Source organism: Chenopodium quinoa, unplaced genomic scaffold (genome assembly GCF_001683475.1).
Source record: "Chenopodium quinoa cultivar QQ74 unplaced genomic scaffold, ASM168347v1, whole genome shotgun sequence".
Lineage (NCBI taxonomy): Eukaryota > Viridiplantae > Streptophyta > Magnoliopsida > Caryophyllales > Amaranthaceae > Chenopodium > Chenopodium quinoa.
The window spans coordinates 273,343-291,023 of NW_018745684.1; the positions used below are offsets into that span (position 1 = coordinate 273,343).

The 17,681-nt window shown below is 31.9% G+C and overlaps 1 protein-coding gene, 1 non-coding gene and 1 pseudogene across 2 annotated transcripts; 2 read left to right on the forward strand and 1 right to left on the reverse strand.

The window, feature by feature from the left end:
* Positions 1 to 1,950: 1,950 nt before the first annotated feature.
* LOC110717392 lies at positions 1,951 to 5,998 on the forward strand (annotated as a pseudogene).
* Positions 5,999 to 7,839: 1,841 nt separating this feature from the next.
* Positions 7,840 to 7,921, forward strand: TRNAS-UGA. The gene has a single exon. It is a non-coding gene; the product is annotated as a tRNA-Ser (tRNA).
* Positions 7,922 to 13,850: 5,929 nt separating this feature from the next.
* Positions 13,851 to 15,570, reverse strand: LOC110717391 (mitogen-activated protein kinase kinase kinase 17-like). Its single transcript, XM_021896077.1, has one exon. The coding sequence runs from the start codon at positions 15,041 to 15,043 to the stop codon at positions 14,027 to 14,029; it is 1,017 nt and encodes a 338-aa protein (XP_021751769.1). The 5' UTR covers positions 15,044 to 15,570; the 3' UTR covers positions 13,851 to 14,026.
* Positions 15,571 to 17,681: the final 2,111 nt, after the last annotated feature.

The following is a 17,681-nucleotide window of genomic DNA, read 5'->3' on the forward strand; positions in this document are numbered from 1 at the left end:
GCTCTAAAGAACAGGGCCTTACTCATTCTATTCAATGCAATATTCTATCAAAAAGCTGCAACCATCACATTTCAGCAAAAGATTATCCATTTTAACCAGTTATGGAATGTATCAGAAAGTAAAGACTCAAATAAGTAAGTTTGGTTTGTCAAAAATGTTATTCTTCATTTTTTTAGCATCTCTTGGTTGCATGGTCTGAATTCTGGACCTAAGAAAGTAAAAATAAATATATGCAGTTATGCAATGTATTTTAAGAGCTCATGTATGTGGTGATGAGAGAGAAAAATAAGTTAAAAAAAAAGAAAAGAAAATAAATAAAGGTTTCAAAGTAATATAAGTATAAGAATAGATAGAGAAAAATCATATACAAATAATAAAAATGCAATATAGTGTCGTAGTATTTAAAGAATAAATAAAATATGTTTTTTTTTTTTCAGATGAAATATAATGAGACCTTTTAAAAATGACTGCAAAATTAAGATCGTGTCAAGACATATAGTAGTAAGTTGTTATTGCGACTTTGCGAGACTAGGTTTTTACGAATATGTGCCCATATGACCATACTTCTTGGTGGCTTCAATATTCAATAATGTACCTTTGTGGCTTTGTTAGCTAGTTTCCATAATAGTTTTACACTTTCAAAAAATTATGCTTGTTTATATATGAATCCTCTTACATACTAAGTTACTAACTCAACAGAATTCTAGTATATATCAAATTTTATATCCTCTTACGGAGTACATACTAACTATATTTAGAAAAAATAAATCAATGTACTGTACTATGTTTGAAATCACCAAAAATAATTACTACGTAAAAATTCCAGACAAATGAAAAAACGTAAAGCGCGTTGATGAATCCTTGTTGAACATAATCCATGGACCATGAGCCATAAAGCCCATGAACTCTCAAACTAGTTATAGGAAATTGTGCCCAACATGTTCTATAAGGCCCTGACTGGTACACTTTCCTGGATCTGCCTAAACGGCCAAACCCAATAATAAAATACTGTATGCAACTTCATAATATTGATTAGTGTGGCAAGTTGGCAACTAGCAAGTGATAAGTGATAACTAAGGGTCATTTGGTTTACTAAGCTGAAATGTATTGACATAGGTAGGTGCATATTTTTTTTTCCATTTATTTCAAGATGCTGATTTAATGTTTTTATTCAACTTATGATGTCCTTTTTTTTTTTTTTTTTTTTTTTTTTTTTGGGGGGGGGGGGGGGGGGGGGGAACTTATGATGTTTATTCAACGAAAATTAGTAAGTGGTGTAAGTTACTTATTAGAATATAATTCAGTAGTCAATACTCCGTATGTCACTATTAGGTATGTCTAGATTAAAATACACCTGTAGGCGTAAAAGAATCAAAAGGGTGAGCATTTGTAAATAAAATGTACTCTTATTAGATCGATAACGAAGGAATTTTTCAAGCATCTGCTTGGTTTTTTCAAGTGGGTGTTGTCATCATAGATGTGATAATAACTATTTTGAAGCAATAATACCAATAATATTACTTTTTTTTTTTTTTCTTTATACTTTATTTTGAATTCTGATACTTATATGATCAACTTTAATCTTGGTCAATTATATATATAGACATAAAAAAAAATTTTAAAAAAAAATAAAAAAAACATTATCATTCATCAAAAAAAAATAGTCACATTAGATCTTGCTAGAGTAGTCTTAGTACATTATTTTGGTGTATCATTTGTTTTAAAATTTATGATCAAACATATTAATTCTTAAATTGATTAGTTGACTAACGTGCTCAATAAGAATATAAAATATGAAGTAGAAGTAACAACTTTTTTTAATCTCTACATACGTTTTACACTTCTACATAAAATGAGTTATTGATTAGCAATAATAACCATATTTTTGTACTATATATGGACAATATGGTTGATGATGGCTTCATTATTTACAATCGTCATATAACTCATATTGATGATAGAATTTTCTCATAAGAAGGTTTTAATTCTTTCTTGACGACTTTGGTTATTGGCTAGAATTGACCTTGGGTTAGGCTAGTTTGAGTTGGTCAATGTAACAGATGCATTTTTGGCAAGAAAATTTATATAATTAGAAACCAATTCATAACTTGAGGTATAATCAAAGCCTAAACACGTTTTTGACCATCTAAGTTCTAGATATACTTTGTATAGCACGAGTCTGATTAAAACAAACTATTAGTAATGGTTGCTTTTTTTTCTTTTAATTATTATTATTAAAATAGAATGGTAGATTTATCAATTTTGAAATGCAAGTGATTCCCAATAAGGCACTATATACAACAAACCACGAATACAATTAAGGACAAGACACAAACAAGACAATAGGCAAAAAAACATACTTAGGCCAATTCTTTTGAGCAGAGTAGGAAGAGAATAGTTCGGTCAACAAATAAGATTTAGAGGTTCCATAGTAAAGCAAATTGATGATGGTAGAAGTAACTCCTCTACCAGCCTATCTTATAAAGTGGAACTATTTCTAAAAAATTTCTAATGTATGACACTCATAAGTGGGTTTACAATGAGTATCAACAACGGCGTATACAAGTAAACTATTATAGCGCTATTCATACTCACAATCATCAAACAATTATAAATTTCAAGCAAAATTAATTAAGGTCCATATCATACTTAATCTTACAAAAATGTACTCAAACCATTTTATCTATAACATAGTATTTCTCTTCTGACATTAATCTGAATTAGACGTGCTACTTACCCTTACATTAATCCGTTGACAAAATCACTCTTTCTAATTAAACTCCCCAAAACCCAATTAATTGTTTAACATATTAAACCAAGTAAATAACCTAACCATTAAATAAAAATATAAAAAATGCACGTAATACTTAACCCAAAAGCCACCCTTCTTTTTAGCCGATTCCCTCTCTTTCGTCTCTCTCTTCTCCTAAACTTGCACACTTGTTTTTTAGCCTTCTCCACATTTTGACTACCTACTCATTTTCTCAAACTCTTTTTTTTTTTTTTTTTTTTTTTTTTTTTTCTTTTCAATCAACGAAAATGCATGCAAAAACAGACTCCGACATAACAAGCTTACCGGAGTCATCTCCAACGAGATCGCCTCCGCGTAGGGGTGGTTCTGGGCACGGGCAAGTGTACTACGTACATAGTCCATCAAGGGATTCAACATCTCACGATGGAGAAAAGACTACAAACTCCTTTCACTCCACCCCAGTCATAAGCCCAATGGGCTCTCCACCTCATTCTCATTCCAACTCATCTTTGGGCCCACATTCTCGTGAGTCCTCCTCAACCCGTTACTCCGGGTCAGCTAAGCCTAAGGGCGGAAAAGGTCGTAGTGGTCGTGGAGGCCGACATAATCACCACCATCAACGACACCCGTTCGATGCGATTGAAGAAGAGGGGCTTCTTGCTGGAGAAGATGAGGATGGAGAAAGAAGTATACCTAGACGTTGTTGGTATTTTATATGGTTTGTGGTTGCGTTTTTTTTTCCTAATGTCTTTCTTTTCATTGGTTTTGTGGGGTGCTAGTCGCAATCAAAAGCCCGTTATTACTATGAAGGTATTAATCATCCATCTTATTCGCTACATTACTCTCGTTATTACATTATACTCCCTTCGTCCTAATTTAATTGTTCGCTTGGATTTCAACTCAATATTTCATAGTATTCTAAAAATTAGCACGGATAGCCCGTGGCTTGGTGTGTAATCTGCATTATACTGTAGATGTACAAAAAAAAAGAAAAAAAAAAGTTGAAAGTTTAATCCTCCAATTAGGTATCGACACATAAATTTAGGACAATCAATGAGGTAGGTCATTTGAATATAATAATTAGATAATGTGGGGATGGACTTTACTTTAACTTCACATATACATATATTGGTTTATGTAGTTATGTAATGCCAATTGCCAAGTACAGTTTTAATTCAATTTGGGTATTCCGGATTAAATAATCAGGAACGGGTCAGTTTCGCTAGGTCTACATATTACGGAGTACGGAGTAGTTTGTAATTAAATCTGAAATGATGCAGAGTATAAAGTTCGAGCAATTTGATATACAAGCAGGACAAGATAACACAGGAGTACCAACAGGAATGGCAACAGTAAATGTAACGGTGAAAATGAGGTACAGAAATAAAGGCACATTTTTTGGAGTACATGTAACCTCGACTCCTCTTGATCTTTCCTTTGAGGAACTCATTTTAGCAACTGGAACGGTATCATTCTTTTTTCCCCCTCAATTTCATCAATTTCTCCGCCCTTATAATTCCAAAATTTGTGCGTGTGTTTATGTTTTTGTGTGTTATTTTCTTTTTTTGGTACGCCAATCAAGGGTGTGTGTGTCTCTATGTGTATACATTTTGTTTTGGACAGGTTCTATGTCGACTATGTGTATGTTTTTGGCCTTATGTGAACATATATACAAAGCTTATAAATTCACAAATCTAAAGATAAAATATTAAATATTTAAAAATATTTGTTTGGTATTGTTTCTGTTTTTTCTAGTTGCCGTGTTGGGTTGGTTTTACTGAGATTGTCATTTGTGAATGCACCATAATGAGGCCAATGATGAGGGGACAATTTGATTTTAGTTTATGAAATTTGACTAATATAAAAAGGTGTTAAATGTTTAAAGATTTAGAAGATAAAAAGTGTTTAAAGACAATAAACAAGACACTTTCAAATTAGTCTAAACGATATTAATATGTGCGGAATTTTGTAAGAGAAAGGAACAATTAGAGCAATGCAAAATGATCATAATGACTCGTCTTATACATATATAGCAGTATAGCACAGATAAATGCACAATAGAAGACCAAGTGTTTATAGATTATAGTATATGCTTCCTTGCACGTCATAGGACGTCAATCTTCATTTTCAGCCACGAAAACTGATTTTTTACATTTAATCGTCCAAATACTAAATGCCAATTTGTTTATGTAAGTGTTGCATGAATATCGCTGTATTATATTTATAAGTGTTTTATTCCAGTGTTTAATTAGTCCCTGTCATATCTAGATCATCATAATAAAATATATATATATATATATATATATATATATATATATATATATATATATATTCCTGGAAGCTTCCTTTGTCAAAATTGTTTAGCTCATCTTGTGCCATAATACAAGGACTAGGTCTACTATGTACATATCAAATTATTCAATTTATATTGTCCTGCCAAATAAATAAGGATAAAAAAAGGAACGTTGTTTAAATGTGACCGGACCTAGTCTCCTAGTAAGATCGATGTTCATAACTTATCACAACTTGCCCCTCTAAATTTTGCAACGTAGATGCATCTTGATTTCTAACATTAGTGCTTAATTACGACCCAATAAGTGTGTTAAACGAGTGTAATTGTACATTTAGGTGTCTAATAGATGTGCGATTTTATTGATTAACTTAACTGTGAAATTTGAATGCATGCAGATGGAATATTTTTATCAGAGGAGGACGAGTCAGAGACAGATAACAGTGCAACTGAAGGGAGACAGTGTCCCTCTATATGGGGGAGGGTACAGCATAAGCAACAATAATAAAGGAGTAGTAATATCGCCAGTGCCATTAACCCTAAACTTTAGGGTCAGATCAAGAGCATACGTCTTAGGGAAATTGGTAAAGCCAAAGTTTTACAAAGCAATTAAATGTATTGTGGTTATGAATCCAAAGAAGATGAACGTGGCCATGTCTCTCAAAAATAACTGCACTTACACATAGATATAGATTAGATGCGTCGGTCCAAACCCTTAATTTATTTGGTCTGACTTAATGTATCACATTATAATAAATAGTACAGTAGCTGTAGTGTGATTTTTGTTTAATTAATTATCAAGCAAGTGGTTTTGTGCTGTGTTGTATGTCATTAATGCCTTAATTACAAAGTACCATGCACTGGTCCGCTACCTCTATCTTATGAGGACCTTAAACCCTTAATTAACTAAACAAGGGGTTGGAGGATGGAGTAGCTAACTAGCTATCACTAATTCACTATTTTTTTGTCCTCGCTCAAAATCTATCTATTTTGAAAGTAGTTGCATATGCAGTACCTACAACATTCATGCAACATTAAAGACCAAATAGTTAGATCTCTTGCAGGTTGTATTTGGTACGTAGCTCTTGACTACAATGTAACATAACTTTAAAATAGTCACATACTTAAACCAAACTCATTCTCGAGACTTTATAAATCTATTGGTAGCTCTTTTATGACATTCACTTTGATTTTGAGAAAATTTCTTGAATTTCGTTTGAAATCGATTAAATTTTTGAACAAATTGCAACCTTTTTGATCCTGAAAAGGAATGAGGACGGGGTACTTCCTATGGATCCCATGACACCCCGAGATGCCATTTGGTGGTTGAAATCGTCCTCTTTATCTTTAAAAAGTTAATTTAGTCATTTATGAACAAATATCCCTTCATTAACTCAAGGTTATCATGGATCTTTATGTGACCAACTAGTGACCATATATAGTTCCAAACAATACTATATAACCCCAAGACTCCAAGAGGATCCCCTATCATATCGCGAGTTTTCGACATTGGGTCCCAAACTCTTATCTCTAAAAATGGTTTGATTTCATGTATTATATAGCCTTAAATTGGCCTCTAAATAACATTTTTGGACTTGGTAAGATTATGCAACGAGGTGCTCCTGGTGGTTCTGAAAGAGCCCTAAGAGGCCTATTTGGTGACTTAACCCACCCTTGTGTTTCCGAAAGAGCCCAAGGAGGGCAAGCCAAGATGGCAAGATGCTATGCTCAAAGGCCTCAATAGGCAATTTTAAAGGGAGAGGTGTTCTCATGTCTTTTACTTGTGCTCATGCCTCTATCAAACTTGTTAATACGAGTAACATGTTCTACATTTTTGGATCATGAAAAAGCCATGTAGAAGCCAGACTTATGCAGTAATGCTAATGCTTCATGTGTAATAATGGATTAAAGAAGATGTTGGGCCCAATATCAGCTGGACGATTTCCAAGCGAAATAAAATACAGTGTCGCTGACCCATTTTGTCCACAAATGGGCTTGTATTGTAGTTGCGGTTATTAGCGCAGACTCAGTGTAGTACACTCAAAAGATGGGTCACAAGTCTCACAACCCAACAAAGTATTGAAAATTCCCAGTAAAAAAAAAAAAAAAAAAAAAAAAAAAAAAAAAAAAAAAAAAAGGAGTACAAAATTTAAGGCCACAATAAATGAACCAAAATATGAAGATCTCAACATTTGCTATGTACGTAATTATAAGCTGCTTCAAGAGAACTGTGAAGGCTATAAGCCTATAACCATCCTTTGGCATGGCCAGATTATGTGATTTACCATAAAAACTTAAGAGCACAATTTATGTTGATTTGGTTTTGATTACACATAACCGTAAGTCTGTAACTATCTAGAAGAAAGTCTCATTCTAATATAGTACGTGGTAACGCGATTTCATCCCCATTCGATTAATGGTTCCTAAATTTTCAAAGAACATCATCAACATAATTGATTTTGAAGGAGCATATACGTTATTGAGTTTATATAATTCAAAGTGACTTCTTTTCTAAACTTCAGTTTTCATTAACATATTTACAAACCAATTTAACATTTTACACAAACTGGTCACAATAATCCATCTAAGTGACATACGATTGCTAAATACTGCTCCATTATTCATCCGTAGAGTATAAGCAGCTTGTCAATCTCTGTCTAAAAGCAGATAAATATTGACCTTCAGATAGCAAAAATTGTCTATAGATGTGTAATTAGAAAGTCAACTTTAATCAAATAAACAATGTTATACGAATTGTATATTTATATAATTAATGGTCCTAAAATGTTCAACAAGTGTCAATATGTCCGAGTGGTTAAGGAGACAGACTTGAAATCTGTTGGGCTTCGCCCGCGCAGGTTCGAACCCTGCTGTTGACGTGGATTTTTTGGCTTTTCAATTTTATAATTACAAGAACATACTTGTTCTGAGGTAACAATCATTTTCCTACATCCTAAAATAATTTCTCAGTTGATGAAAAATTCATTTTCTCTTATCCTCTCTGAACTTGAAAACTTTGATTTCTTCAAGTTGGCACTATGATTTACATTATTTATTGTAAAATTTAGAATATTAGTCTAGTTTTACATTTTAAGTCAAAAAGAAATTTGACCAAATATTGTCTCGACATATTTTTTTGATAAAATATTGTCTCGACATATAATAATGAACAATATTGTTTCAATATAGAGATTTTATTTAAACTCTTCTCGATGTATTTCAATTAAGGGGGGTTTTGATTAGTGTATTTTTTGGATTGGAAACGGATTCGATTAAATCGATACCGTTATCGTTTGATTTGAAGACATGGTAACAATTACCATTACCTAAGGGTAATAGTTACCTCTTATTTGTTACCTCTCAAAAACTTGGAGTAACAAATATCCTTACCTACCTCTTAACAAATAGCTTTTCCATGGTTAAATCAAACAAATGAAAAGATAATAGCTAAATGATTCCTTTCCTCCCTCTTTTTTGTTCCCTTTTCACTCCATTTTCGTTTTCCGAACCAAACGCCAAAAATAGTGGCTTTTCAATTGATGCTTGAATAAAGACTAAATGATGGGTATGAAAAACGCACAGTTTCTGACAAAATGAGTATATTTGAAATAATGAAATATAAATATGTAGTACTGATTCGAGCAAGTATAATCGTTTAGAACTAATGAACAGTTGCTTGGCTAGTCCGTTAGTACTACACTACTACGGAGTACCAAAGATCTGCCTAGATAAATTTCACTTTTCTCCACTAGACAGTTGATATTGGAAAACCAATTCCAATAATTCCTTACCCTGCTAAATAAAGTACTCCGTATACCATTATCCCATGTTCATTGCATTTGGGTAGTAATGCTGAAAAAATGATCAAAAATTGATGAAACATATAACTTCCTGACGAAATATTCCCAAAAAAAAGAGATAATTTATTGATTAAGCAACCCCTTATCTTGTTATCCAATTACAAGAATTTGGAGAAAAAAAACAGAGCAAGTTGAGAAGCAAAGAAAGAGTAGTACTGTAGTAGCAAGGGTTTTCTCAAATTTAAAAACATTAATCGCATGAGAAAAGGACTTTAACCCTCGAAGTTGCGGCGCTGGGACCCACTCTTCAAGTTGAAACTAACTAGTTAGTTTTCTTAATTTAACTGCTACCCAACTGATTCTGTCAATTTCTGACCTCATTTCTTAGCTTTCACCAACATTCATTATTTTTTTCTCTTTTATTATTTTCATATCTTTGAGCAAATTGGGCATGCAGCTGTTTATGGACTATCGCATGCATTATCCTTTTCTTTAATTAGATTTTAATGGGGTTGTAAGTTCCAAGTTTGCAACTTGTAACACTTGCAAAATAATATTCCCTGTATTTTATAAGATTCTTAACCAATAACAGTCAAGTTTTAGGTGCTATCGATCTCTTCCAATTTATAATAGTGTGTTCAACAAAGTTAGAACTGAAAGTATATTAACTAAGTAAAATGATTGTAATTCCTCTATTTCTTATTGTTTGTCCTGAATTCTTTTTTAGTCCGTCTTTATAAGTTTGTCTCATACTACTTTTGATTGTGTTGGGAATATAAGAGATCACACCTTTACTTCACAACCACTACACTTAATATTACTACTTTTCTCTGCTATCAATTCCTTCCAACCAATGAACCAAAAAATTAAAAAAAGTGGCATTATCTATATGGACCAAAAATAAAGGGATGGAATGAGTATAAAGTAAAATAAAGTTATTTATGATGGAATAAGTCAACTTTCAACAATGTGTCAAATCACGTTTAGCAACATAATAAGTCCCCTTAATACTATTACGAGTTTATCTTTCATCATCCACGAATTATGATGTCTAAATCAATGAAATAATATAGTTAAAGTATAACACGCACGCAAATAATACATGAATCAAAGTGGAACATTTATTAAAAGAAGGAAGGGAAAAATAAATACAAAAAAAATTTCTTGTAACTCTGGATCTAATGTCTTTGCCCACACCTTAGAAGCTGGCATTTTAGGTACTAGTACGGAGTATATGCCAGGATGTATGTTCAGATTATAGAATGATGATTGGGCGGCAATATGCCCTGTTGATTACATTATCAAACTCAAGCTTTAATTTATAACTAGTTTATAGCCCGCAGGATGCCTCGAGTTTTGTTGAAATACAAAAATTAAATAATATTTTGAAAACATTTTCATTAGTTAAAATAAAATTTAAAAAAGGAAAAAAATATATGGGAATAGAAAGAGAGATGCAGTACAATAGCAGTAATATACTTATAAATGTTACTGTCTAATTGCTAAGCTGGTATTGAATCTAGAAAGTTAGAAATCCAAGGAATCAACAACCATTACTATGTGATTAATTTTTTACAGATTAAATTGTAGTTTATTTTGCAATTACTTAGAGGTTACATTATTCTAAGGAAAAATTAATTATGATAGGTGACACATATAAAGAGTTTTAAAGTGATGACACATAGCGATGATGTAGCGCCAAATCATATTGAGGGAATTGTGACACATGGCGTTAGCATGTTATCCCATTATGTTTAATAATATTGTAGATTAGAGTAGAGTTAGAGTTAGAGTTAGGGAGTGGGTTAGACGATTCCATTGACCAAATTCAATTTCTTTTATAAAATGAGGGTATCTCATTAATGTTTGTGGTTAATATGAATTAAATCTTCTAGTTTCATTGCTAAATTTATAATTGTCGATACAAAGTACTTGAATCAATGCATTGGTGGTTTAGAACTTTAGATTATAAGTGTTGCACAGCCTTGGACTGATCTTGGACCGTATTACGTTGGTATGATTTGCTCCATACAATTGAAAATTTTCCAATTAGTTAGTTAATGAGAGCATTATAGCATATTGAGTGGGAAAAATTGTCATTCTGCTATTCTAAAGCCGGATTATGGTCCATTTTACTTATAATAAATTACGCTGGAAATAAAATGCTGTAGGCTAATTATAATTCACGAAAAAGAGGGAGATGCAAATCTTAAATTTTATTGAGGTTACAATAACTGTGAAACAAAAATAATCTTTAAAAATCACATAATAATTTGTGAATAGGAGCTAAATTATGGGCTCAAAGTCTCTCACAGCCATAAATTTTTACAATTTTAATAACATTATCCAAATAGTAGTCCACTTGTATTTTATTTTATACTCTTTCATGACTTTAGGACCTAGGGATGTGTAGGCAACTAGAGCTTATTGTTGTTTACTGTATACAATTGTGGCAAGGAAGTTTTATTCAATGATCAAAGTCACATATGAAAGGGTGTATTCTTCAATTCATTTTGACCTTTTTAATATAAAATGTGAGATATGTTCAAATGTTTTCATTAAATTAATTTAAATAACTTAAACTAAGTTATAAATAATATAGCCTTATTGATGATTTTGCCCATAATAATAAGTGGAAATCATAAACTTTTATTTTCTTTTTAAAAAAATTTCTTTTTTAAAATTTTTATTTTTTTATCATCTCACCCATCATCAATCGCCACCACTTAATGAACCTCCGATCATTTAATACTCTAAAACATATGATTGTTATACAAAGTATATTTATTTCAAATATTTATTCATAAACAACACACAATTAGGATAGATATTTTGGAATGAGCAAATATAGGAACACGGAATTATACGAGAGTGCTGTTTATTTGGTACACCATAGAGTTGCATCTTGTTAAAAAATGTTGAAAGGGTAAGAAAATTGGGCAGAATCATGTGAGAGAACTCAAAATTGAAAGTTAGAAGCATGTGATGGTGTCACAAATTGCAGAATTAACCGTGTATGATGCTTTAGAAGTCCATTTCTCACATGAGAGACCCACTTAAATTGGCAATTAAGCCGTCCACATCCCTAAGATTTATATACCACTAACACTTACTCTTATTAGTCGTGTAGTCCTACAATTCCGAATTGTTATGTATACATAGCATTGACAATGATACCTAGGTCTAGCCTAAAGATTATATAATACATGAGCTCTATATACAATTATTTTAATTAAAAAAAAATTATATATATTCCGTACCACAAAGTAGGCCTGAGGGTAAGGCTTTTTCATATAAGTACTCCGTATAGACGTATATGAACTTATTTATAATTATATTTCAGACTAACATATAGCTAGTTTGAGGGTTACCTTAATTTCCTTTGCACAATCAAATGTTAATGATACAATATAAAAACTGTATTTCTTTATGTAAACCCTACATGTGATTTAGAGATGTATGTGCTAACTTAGCTTCTTTCAAACAGTTACATTCTTCCACAATATCAAAATGTGGACGGCACGATATAAATCAATATATGAATTCCTTTATGATAATGTTATTCATGTGATTTAAAAAGAGAAGAATGGGCGCTAATCCTAACCATCTTTCAAACAATCTTTCTTTACAAAGCAAAACGTGGATGGTGCTATTACTGCTATAATAAAGTTATGAATTCCTATGTGTAAACTATTCACAAGATTTAAAAAACTTACTCTTTAACACATTCCAATTAGTTACATTTCTTTGTTATATCACAATGAATTCGTTTATATAAACTATTTACTTGATTTAATAGATAAGTGATTCAACGTCTTCCTAATAGTTACCTTCCTTAGCAATATCAAAATGCAAATGATACAATAAAAATATATCAATTTCCTTACATGAATCATTCACGTGTTTTAAAAGATTTACTCTAACAACTTATCGAATATTTAATAATCTCTCCCTTAGGCAAGTTTACATAAGATTACTTTACGTAACAAGAATGAAATCTTAATGCTAATTTAAACAAGAAAGTAATACTTTGTATGAAGTAATAAATAAAGAAATACTCTGTATTAATTTATGATTACTACTTAAAAGACTTAAATTTGGGATTGTCGTTGATGATCTTAGTATACCCTAGGCAAATCTACCAAGAAGATTTGAATATACCATTGAGTCCGAGTGGTTACCAAACCATCTAGAAAACTTTATACTACATAGTTGCTTTAACTACAATACTGATCCTTCCTTTAGCTTAAATCTGACAAATGGGACAAATCTTATTAGTTTTAATATCAATTCAGCTATGATTTTCAAATCTTATTATATACTAATAAAATAATTTTAAGCACGAGATTCTTATGTCTAACCAATCATTTATAAAATAGCTAATTACAATCATTGAAATCTTGATTTGATGGAACTATATATTAATAAACTCTTATGTGACAATATTTCACATTTTAAGCAGTATTTATATAAATTATATTTAATAATAAGAAAATCGTCGGTTGTTATGAAAAAGATTAGAGGATGATTGTGACAGTAAAGGGGTGAAGTGAAGGTGTGGAGAAGGTGATCGCAATTCATCGCAAAGCATGAGCCACGAGCTAGATCATGACCTTGACAATTCATCCTACTTAATTATTATATCACTTTTTAAATACGGAGTATATATTTCACTATTTATGAATAGCAAGATATTCACAGTTGGTTTTGGCCCATTATTCATTTCTATACTTGTCCATTTCACAAATACAACTGTATCAAGTCAAACTTGGGTTTAGCATATCAAAACCTTGAGTTTTGGAATTATAATCTTTTGAGATTTTCTTTTGTTTCACTTTGACATTAAACCATTATTATATACAAGTACAAATAATCAAATATATATTGACGTATGAATGAATATATTTTACTGATATCACTCTTTTATAAATGTGCTAATGATTGGAGTTGTGTGTGATTGCTCAAAGTTAAAAACATGGAAAAAAAAAAACGAGGAAAAATATAGGGATGAAACTCTAGTGTTTTTTTTTTTTTTTCCTTTCAATTAACTAGTGTAGCGAATACTGTACAATATAACAATGAAAGAATTTGTTGCCATACGATCAAATAAAAAAACATGATCGATGGCTCATGTTCTAACAAAATATTAAACCTAAAAAAGTCCTAAAATGTTGACTAAAAAAATTATCTAACGATAATCCAATCATTGGAATCACCCCAATTGGGTATCCGATCAGAAACCAATTGCTCTTCCAATTGACGTGAAACAGGACTCCAAGTTGGGCACCATGATTCCTCAGAAAAACCAAATGAAGAAACCGATTCCGAGTCCGAACCCGAACCCGATTGCCAATCCGGGAACTCAAATGGGCATCTAGGAGACACCGTAGGCCGTTGATCTTCCTCTTTTAACCCGGAAACAAATGGATGATCCAACAACATCTGAGCCGTCCATCTCTCATTGGGATTTTTAACAAAACACTTTTCAATAAAATCTCTTCCTTCAGAGCATAAATTCCCGGGAATCTTCGGTGATTCCCCGCCAATCGCAATCCGGTAAAGCAAAGCGCTAACGTCACTTTCCGGCGAAATATCCCACGCCGGTTTACCCGTCACCATCTCAACAACAGCACAACCAAGTGCCCAAACATCCGCCGGCGACTCAACCTTCCCGCCGGCGACAATTTCCGGCGACATGTAAAGTGGTGTTCCTCGTAATTGATTACCCCCAACTTCATTTGAAACCTTCTTTGCTAATCCAAAATCTGCAATTTTCGCGGTACCGTCTTCGAAAACAAGGATATTTTGAAGCTTTATATCACAATGAACAATTCCGCTTTCATGAAGATGACTCAATCCCTTCAAGATTGATTTAGCGTAGTTTTTGACTTCGGAGAGTTCGAATTTTCCACCGGAAAGTTTTAGCTGATCAGCTAAACTTCCTTTACTAGCGTACTCTAAGAAAAGGTTGTAGTATTGGGTACCACTCTCAAGACTTAAAGAATCACCCAAACATCGAACGATGTTTGGATGACTGATAATACTCAATTCGGAAAGAATTTCTTTCTCGCTTTTTAGCGAGAAAGAATTCGAAACTTGAGCCGATTTAACGACGTATTGGGTTGAATTTGATTTGGGTATTGCTAAATTCACTGTACCAAAACTTCCTCTTCCTATAATTTCACCTCTAACCCACTCCATTGGATTTTTTTTTTTTTTGTTTTAATAAAAAAAATCACAAATTTTCTCTGTTTTATTGAGACAGAGGAAAGAAAGTGGTTTATATATATATAGGAAGGGTGGAGAGAGAAAATGGAATTTGCCAATTTGGTGTGAGTTGGGATATTAAATTATAAAAAGGGAAAAAAAAAAAAAAAAAAAAGAGAAAATGGTTAAACTAATTTGGTGAGGAGAATGATGCACGTGATAATCAAGGAAAAATCGGCGGACGGCGCAAGCAGAAGCACAAGAATAGTAGCGAGAGTGAGTCGAGAGGGGTAAAAAGGGAATAAAAGAAACGTGGTTAACATGGTTATCACTTTACTCCTACTCTTTCTTCATGATTTATCACACGCCTTTCTATTTGTGGTTGTTATTGTGTAACGATGTGTGTATCTTTGCTATAGGTTTCAACCAACTTATCATCAATTCCTTTCAAGATTGCTCTCTTCCTATTCTTTCTTTTTCTAATTTACTTAGTAGGTAGTACTCTTTCTGAAAAGTGTATATGTGGTTCGAACTTTATTTTTAAAGAAATATAATGTGTTTAATTATAAATTCACATTTTTGTGATATTAATATACTTGTGCACAAGTTAAATAAAAAGAAAAAGGCTAAAATGCAAATTGAATTGGGCATGTGAAGCCGATCAATTACTTGACATCAATATTTTCATACAAAGGAATAAACGGGGATTAAAAAAAAAAAAAAACTGATATATATAAATTTTGACATATACATCATTTATTCTATGTAATTTAAAATAGGACACATAACAAAATGTGTTGCCTACTAATATGAAATGAATTAAACACTCTTTTGCTAATTAAATTATACCGAGTATTTCTTTTTCATTAATAATTGTACAAACTACTTTGTTCAATAAATTAATTTACAAGAGTATTTATTAGTGCTAAATTAATGGTTTTTGTTTCAAAAGTAATACAAGTATGTTTTAAAACAATATCATACTACTAAATCGAGAACTTATTCTCCCTAATCTCATCAAAATTCTATGCTTAGGATTGTACATTGAATTTGTTGTTCCATAATTTATTGCATGAACTAATTGAAAAACTTATTGTTTTTAAGATGAAAAGAATAAGATATCAAATCAAGTTATACATATATAGTCATAAAAACTTATAATTGCAACTGCTAATGATTAAGAATTACACGTATGAGTAAGTACACAATAAAGTTGAAAATGGGCAAATTAATTTGAACTTAAAGGTTACGTTGTGAAAGAATTCAAATCAAATGAATGCATGTTGAAGCAGCCTAGCGAATGATACACGAACTAGTATATTCAATTCTCTAGCAGACTATTTATTTGTTGTGCCTAATGCTCTGATGGGACGGTTGAATTTATGTTCTTAAACTTTTAAGTTATTAAGATATCATCATAATCACTTTTCCCACTTACGTAACTTTACTTAATTTAGAGGTCAGGGTATTCAATTGAAGGTTACCAAAACTTCCACATCAAGCCAAACTTATCATAAAGATTCCTTTTTTTATGTTGTGAAAAATGTAATATTCCTGGTTAATTTCTCCTACCCAATAATAATAAGAACAATGTACCGCTTTGTTAGTAAATTATACTTTCTCCGTTTCAATAATATTGCAACAACTATGAAATTATGCATTCTAAAACACATTTTATATGCTAAATATTTATAATTGTATAAGAGTAAAAATTATAAAAAATTGATATTCTGAAAGTATTTTATGAGACGTATCTAACAAGATCCCACACGATTATATTTTGCTTGACGTATAAATTATATTTTATGGTCAAACAAGAGTGATTAATAGTGCAAAAGTCAAGTTGTTGCAATATTGTTGGAACGGAGGAAGTAATACTTCTTCTTTTTTATAAGTGTACGGGATGATATCGACACCGATATAAATTAGGTAAATCTGGTCAGTTCTTGACATCTGGATCATTTCCAAACCTGCACGCGTCCACGTGGACACCCACCACCCACTTGACAAGATAGCTATGTGGACCGACACATGGCACCAGTTTGGGGATTTCTATAAATACCCAAACATATTTCACTTTTAAGGTACGATTTTCTTAATTTAAACACACATAAACCACCCTTTTTACTCATATCATCCAGTTTTCTAACTTTAGCATTAGAGAGATTATCCTCATACAAACCCGGAGGGCAGCTTATCTACGTTAAATGTGCAAGTATCCAATTAGACGATAAACCATTACTAATCCAGATACAAGTGACCAGAACACACCCAGAACAATAAGTTTGCCTCAATCTAACAAATTGGCTTTAAATGATTATTAGCTAGCTCAATCCTTTACACTCATATATTATTAACAATTAGTCTCACGACTCTCATCAACTTTTTCATTTATCAATTCTACGTACTGAACTAAATTTGACAGTCTTTCTATGGGGCAAATAAAAAAAAGCGATCGGATATAAAATACGATGAGGAGGAATCAAGTGCAATCCTATGCATTTGGACAAAAGGGCAAAAAAAGTGTGAAAGCAACGTCCGCGGCTATGGGAAAGCTTTAGAATCCAATTCTAAGTTGTCAGAGAACGTAAACGAGTCAGAGTTTATCAACTGGGTCAATTCTAGTTTGACG

Coding starts and splice junctions, on each gene's coding strand:
- LOC110717391 (XM_021896077.1), bottom strand. CDS start 15,043: ATGGAGTGGGTTAGAGGTGAAATTATAGGAAGAGGAAGTTTTGGTACA.